The sequence below is a fragment of the Molothrus aeneus genome, chromosome W (genome assembly GCF_037042795.1).
Source record: "Molothrus aeneus isolate 106 chromosome W, BPBGC_Maene_1.0, whole genome shotgun sequence".
Taxonomy (NCBI): Eukaryota; Metazoa; Chordata; class Aves; order Passeriformes; family Icteridae; genus Molothrus; species Molothrus aeneus.
The window spans coordinates 573,831-579,830 of record NC_089679.1 but is presented as its reverse complement, the minus strand read 5'-3'; the positions used below and the strand labels follow the sequence as shown (position 1 = coordinate 579,830).

The 6,000-nt window shown below is 47.0% G+C and overlaps 1 protein-coding gene across 1 annotated transcript in view; it reads right to left on the bottom strand.

Moving 5' to 3' along the window:
• Positions 1-567: 567 nt before the first annotated feature.
• Positions 568-6,000, bottom strand: part of LOC136568499 (uncharacterized) — a 51,984-nt gene continuing 46,551 nt past the window's right edge. The window contains exon 6 of the mRNA XM_066568506.1: positions 568-1,073. Coding sequence (XP_066424603.1) covers positions 568-1,073 — 506 coding nt within the window. The remainder of the gene's footprint in view (positions 1,074-6,000) is intronic.

The window sequence follows — 6,000 nt, the reverse complement described above, 5'->3', positions numbered from 1 at the left end:
GCTGTCCAGGCTCATGGCCCTTCCAATCTGACTAAGTTTTGGTCTGGGGTATTTTTGGGGTTAGTCTGGAGACAAAGATCTCACTGTCAGGTCACTTGAGTAATAGTGGCATATAAATTCCTGGCAACGATTCTTTCAATCAAATAGGTGTTCAGGGCATCTATTTCTGGCGCTCCTCCCTTACTAGTGACCACAACAAATGGGAAGGGATTACCAGCTTCCCTTCTATAGTAGCCTACCCTTCTTGGCTGTATGTCCCTTTTTGATCTTTGATTAGTCTTCTATCTTTCTTTGACATATTGCCCCGGTCGCGGGAGGCGACCGGCACGCCCGCCAGGAGGGGCCGCGCCCTGCCTTAGCTGCTGGCAGGCAGGGTCGCGGTACGGCCACTGGCTGGGGTCCCTTAACCGCCAGAGGCGGCCTTTAAGTGTGGACCTTACGCCGAAGGATCGAGGTAAAGGAAAAAGGAAGGGCTCTCTTCTTGCTTCTCCGAGCTGCTTTATTTCTTTCCCGCGCAAAGGCGGTGCCGGGGCGGCGCCGCTTGGAACCGGCAGCGTGGCACAGGAGTTATTCTTTCCCGCGGCGGGACCGCGCCGGAGCGAGGCAGATGACGCAACAGCCGCAGGCAGCGGCGGCAGTCTCTCCCCCCGCCCCGCGGCGGGACCGCGCGGGCGGCAGCAGCAGTCGCGCAGTCCCTCTCTCTCGGCTGGAGTCGCGGTTGCGCGGACGGCGCAGGGGGAGCGCCGGGGAGGGCGTGCAGGAGTGGCGGCGGCTGCGGCGGCGCGGGCAGGAGCGGGGCAGCCGGTGCCGCTCGAGCGTTCCTCTTTCTCGCGGCGGGGGCCGCAGTGGCCCGGGAGGAGGCTCCGCCGGCAGCGCGGTCAGGAGCGGCAGGAGTGGGGCAGCTGATGCCGCGCGGGCGCCCTCCCCCTCCCCGCGGCAGGGAGCGGGGCCGGCTGCAAAAGAGCTGCGCCGCGGCGGGTGCCGGTGGAGCGCGGGATCTGGCAGGGCGCGGGAGCCGCGCAGATCGAACGGGGGGGCAGTAGCAGAGAACAGGGAAAAGAGGAAAACAGCAGCTTTTATGCAGGAGGAATGTGGAAACCCTGGAAGGGGCTGTCTGGCTAGCTAGGAGGGGTCTAGGGTGACAACTATAAACACGATCTGAAGCGGGGAAGACACAGTCCAATGGCAAAAGGGAAAAATCACAACTGACAGGGAATCTTCCAGGCAAAGGGGCAAGATCTTTAGGGATGGACAGGGAAGCATCTGGAATTATTCTAACTGCCACGGCGAGACATGGAACAAACAGCTCCAGACATAGACCAAACATCTTAAAACTGCCAATGTCACAGGCAGGGAGAGACTAAACATCAAACCCTCACTGCCACATTTCTTATTATATTCTGGCTTACCTTCAAGGGAAATTTGTCCATCTGGAATTAGAGCTCTTTTAATAGCTACCTCACCTTTCGTTGCTTCCTTTGCCTTTCTATCCACCAGCTCATTTCTTTCTTCCAATTCTGAGCTCACTCTCTGATGTGCTTTAAATATGCATAATTGCTACTTTTTCAGGCAGCTGAACTGCTTCCAGCAGCTGGATTATCTCTTGTGCATGTTTGATGTTTTTTCCTTGTCAGGTCAGCAGTCCCCTCTCTCTCCAGATGACTATGTGCATACACAACTCCAAACACATACCTCAAGTCTGTATAGATGTTTATTCTCTTTCCTTTTGCCATTTCCAAGGCACAGGTCAGTGCAATTATCTCAGCTTACTGTGCAGAGGTTCTTGTTGGTAAAAGTTCAGATTCTATTACCTCTCTGCAAGTAGTGACTGCATATCTAGCATGTTGCTTTCTACTGGCAACGTAGCTACTCTTGTCAGTGAACCAGGTCTCTGCATCGTCTAAAGGAGTGTCCTTCAAGTCTGGGCATCTGGAGTAAGTAGCTTCAATAGTCTCCAGGCAATCGTGGTGTACTGCTTCTCTTTGATCTCACTAAGAAAAGAAGCTGGGTTCACAAGGTTAGTGACTACAGAGTCCTTTGCCCAGCATTAATCTCATACCCCTGGTAGATTACTTTCTGTTTCACTACCTGTGCCTTTTTCTTTGATACTCTGTACCCTTGGAGCCCTAGGAAATTCAAAAGGCTTACTCTCCAGGCCACACATGCTTCCCTCGTCTGATTGGCTACTAGAAGATCATCTACGTACTGCAATAGCCTTCTTTTTTCCTGTGGAGCTTCTCAAGACTAGATCTTTTGCAAGTTGTTCCCCAAACAGAGTAGGGGAATTTTGAAGCCTTGAGGCAACATGGCCCATGTGAGCTGGGTTTTGTGCCCGCTTTTAGTGCTTTCCCATAGGAATGCAAAAATTTTCTGTCTGGCTTTGTGTATAGGGAGGCAAAAGAAGGCATCTCTCAGATCTAAGTATGCTTTTTCAGATTGGCCAGTTGCCCCCTTACCATAACATAATCTGTTATAGTCATCGAGGCTTTATTTAACACTGAGTATGTTGCCTCTGTGTCTACTAAAAACTCTATTTTCTTAGTTCTCATCTTTCTACCCTATCCCAACCCTTCGCCTTAATTCAAAGTCTTGGGGTATAAAATAGGCTGAGCACACTCAGCTTTAATTATTTCTTCTGGGTTTCTTAAGTTACTTGAAACTCTCTTTTCTAATAATTCAAACACCCTGTTACTTCTTTGCTTCTCACGACTCTTTGCTACTAAAATCCTTATAGCTCTCTGAGTAGCCTTTGTTTCCTTAGAATAACACAAATGACAAAGTGCCTGTCTTGGTCTCCTCCACCTAAACTCTGTTTTACAAAATCTCAGTCTTTTCCCTGACAATGTAATTAAAGCATTGTTTCCACTGACACTCACTTTGCTGCCTTGCAAAAGGCTGTGCCCGTTACAGCAAAAACTCTGATATGCCCACAAACACAGACCCCCCCCCCCCACCCCCTTCTCGCATCTCAAATTCAAGAGAGTCAGGGCTTAAGTTGCTGTGGGAGGGGAATTCCTGGAATTCTTTTTATTTGTTTTACCACAGTTAAACATAAATCACCATACTGTAGTTTTTCTACGTAAAATGCTACACTTGTTGCAAACAAAATCCTAAAATCTCCACAAACACAACCATATAATCCCGAGAATCAAATTACCACAATATGGGGGAAGAAGTATCTCTTAAAGTGCTCACTTTTCTTGACACAGCCCAACATACAACACTTCAGCATCTACCTACATCAGCTTCTTCTGGTCCTCACACACTCTGGACACAATCAAAATAACAGCACACAGTAAAATTCCAAGGATCAAGTCCAAACTACTGGGACAGAGGAACCCCCTGAGTTTGTCTAGCTATGGTTAAAATGTGCACAATCTACACAAATAATCACTTTTAAACAGAATAAATGTCTTCACCTACATTTCTCTACTTGTTCCACTTCTACGCAGGGCGCCTTTTGTTTTTATAGCCTGCTTTAGTTGGCGCCTCAGGCCTCACCCGGACGCTTCAGATGCGGGTAGAACTTTTCCCCGCATGCTGTGGGTACACTCACTCATTCGCTCTCTTTTATACACCATGCATTCACACGATTACAAACACGTGTCCAGACACCACAAGCACACAAAGTTCGGGTTCACTCAACTCACCCCCAGAGTCGCTAGCAGCCACTCTATCCAACAGTGAACCCGTTCCCCAAGTCACTCTATCAACCTCTGCTGCCGACTGTGCTCTCGGTCAATAGCTGCCTGCAAGCACAGGGATGAGGCTGTGTGCTCAGACATCTCTGAGTGACTTATCAGTAGCCCTATCTCTCCTGGGGTCCTCTAATATACATACCGTTTATCCACACACCAGCAGGTTGTTGTCTGTCTCCGTAGGAGGCAAGCTGAGATGGAGCAAAGCTCCTCCAGGGAAAATCCCAGGGCATGCCTTAGGAGGTCCGCCCCCCCCTCCGCCCCTTCGAGGACAGAGACGGTCTCCTGCCTGGCCTTGCCAAAATGATTTGCGGGAAAAAACCTAATTCTACAACTTTGTAAAAGTTGTAAAGCTGGTATGTTTATTACAGCGCTGGATACATGTGGGGATCGTTGTTCCCCCTAAAGGACATGTGCACCCCTGAGAGCTCTCAATCCTTTTTTATCTCCTTTACTGATTCATATGCATAGAATTTTAAAATAGGTTCATACATATTCATTTTACTGATTTTGTGTTACACTTGCAGCTAGTTATTTATCAGAAAGTACAGAAAGAACTCCTGGGTCATCTTGCCCTGTCTCTCGAAGCTTCAACCCTAGTCTCCATCTGTTTCAAAGTTCAAGGGGCCCCTCTTAGCTCAGTCCTTCGGCTGAAGCAGTTTTTTGAGCATAGGGGGTTTTTTGCAAGAACAGGCAGTCTTGAACGCAGATCAGCTATGCTTGCAAGCTACAGACTTAATAATTCAAAGAGGCACATTTCACCTAAATCTGAAATGGATTTTTACTCTAGAAAATTTCTACTCTGTTTCACTATGGAGAAAAATCTAATTGGTACTTTAGATTCTTTTTTCCCTGTAAAGCATGAAGGTACAAGGAGATGAAAGTGTTTGAATTGTAGATATCGAGCAAAAGCCTATGTGCTAAAGTAAGCAGATGTTAAAGTAGTTGTGATCCTATGAGAAGTTTGAACAGAGAAGGAGAGAAGAGTGATGAAGATCCTGTGCCCCCAGGAAGACAAGAAGATCTCTGTTCCTAGACATGAAGATGATTTCCGAGATAGATAATGAGAACCTTTGCTTTTGAACAGCTCATCTTTAAAACAGTACCCCGTAAGTTGACATGGCCCATAAACACAGCTGTGGAAAAAGCTTGTGGAAAATGGAAGGGACTTCACGCTTGCAGATTTCCCCAGGCAGCTGCTATTTGTGGAAATTGAGAGCCACGAGAGAACTGTCTTCTTTTGGAGAAGTCTCCATAACATTAACAAGAGGGACTTCTCCCCCTAAGTTAACTGAAGAAAGACAATTCTAGAGGTGGTAAACTGACTGAAAATTTTAGGTTTTGTCTCTTTACATTGTCAGTGGGAATAAAAGGTTGTAGGGGGACAAGGAGTGTCCTGAAGGGTACTATTAATACATTTTTCTTTATACCCATTTAAAGCTTTGAGCCTGCTTTGCCTTTCTCTGTGATGGTGTTCGCAGAGGTCTTAGGATGAGGGAAGAGACGAGGATCTGACTCCATGTTGCAGAAGGCTTGATTTATTATTTTATTATATATATTATATTAAAACTATAGTAAAAGAATAGAAGAAAGGATTTCATCAGAAGGCTAGCAAAGAATAGAAAAGGAATGATAACAAAAGCTTGTGTCTCGGACAGAGTCCGAACCAGCTGACTGTGATTGGCCATTAATTAGAAACAACCACATGAGACCAATCACAGATGCACCTGTTGCATTCCACAGCAGCAGATAATTATTGTTTACATTTTGTTCCTGAGGCCTCTCAGCTTTTCAGGAGAAAAAAAAATCCTAAGGAAAGGATTTTTCATAAAACATGTCTGTGACATTTCTCCTAATCCTACCGCACAGCAGGAAAAGAACAAGTGCATTCTAGTAAGTGCACTGGTGATTGGCCAGCACTGAACCTACCACACTAATTGGTGCATCAGCCAGGAAATCTCAAATTGGCAAACCAAAACCACTTCAAGGAAAATCACAAGAAACCTAGAGAGGACATGAATGAGAGCTTTCTCCAAATCTCAGCAGTACAGATCAGAAGTTCTGATACCAGATGTAGACGCCCCCCCAGAGAGGGAGAGATGGGATGCCCCATGAGATGAGCTGTGGTTCAGACAACAAGACTCAGAGAGGAAGTTCCACTAAAAGGAAGCAGCTCCAGTAGCCTGTAGCCGAACTGCCAGGTATGATGATGATGACGACATATCCTATCCCCTTGAAGGAACCTCCAAGACATATGCCCAGGGAGGAAAGAAAACCAGGCTTAGAGGAGCCCTGCCTCTAG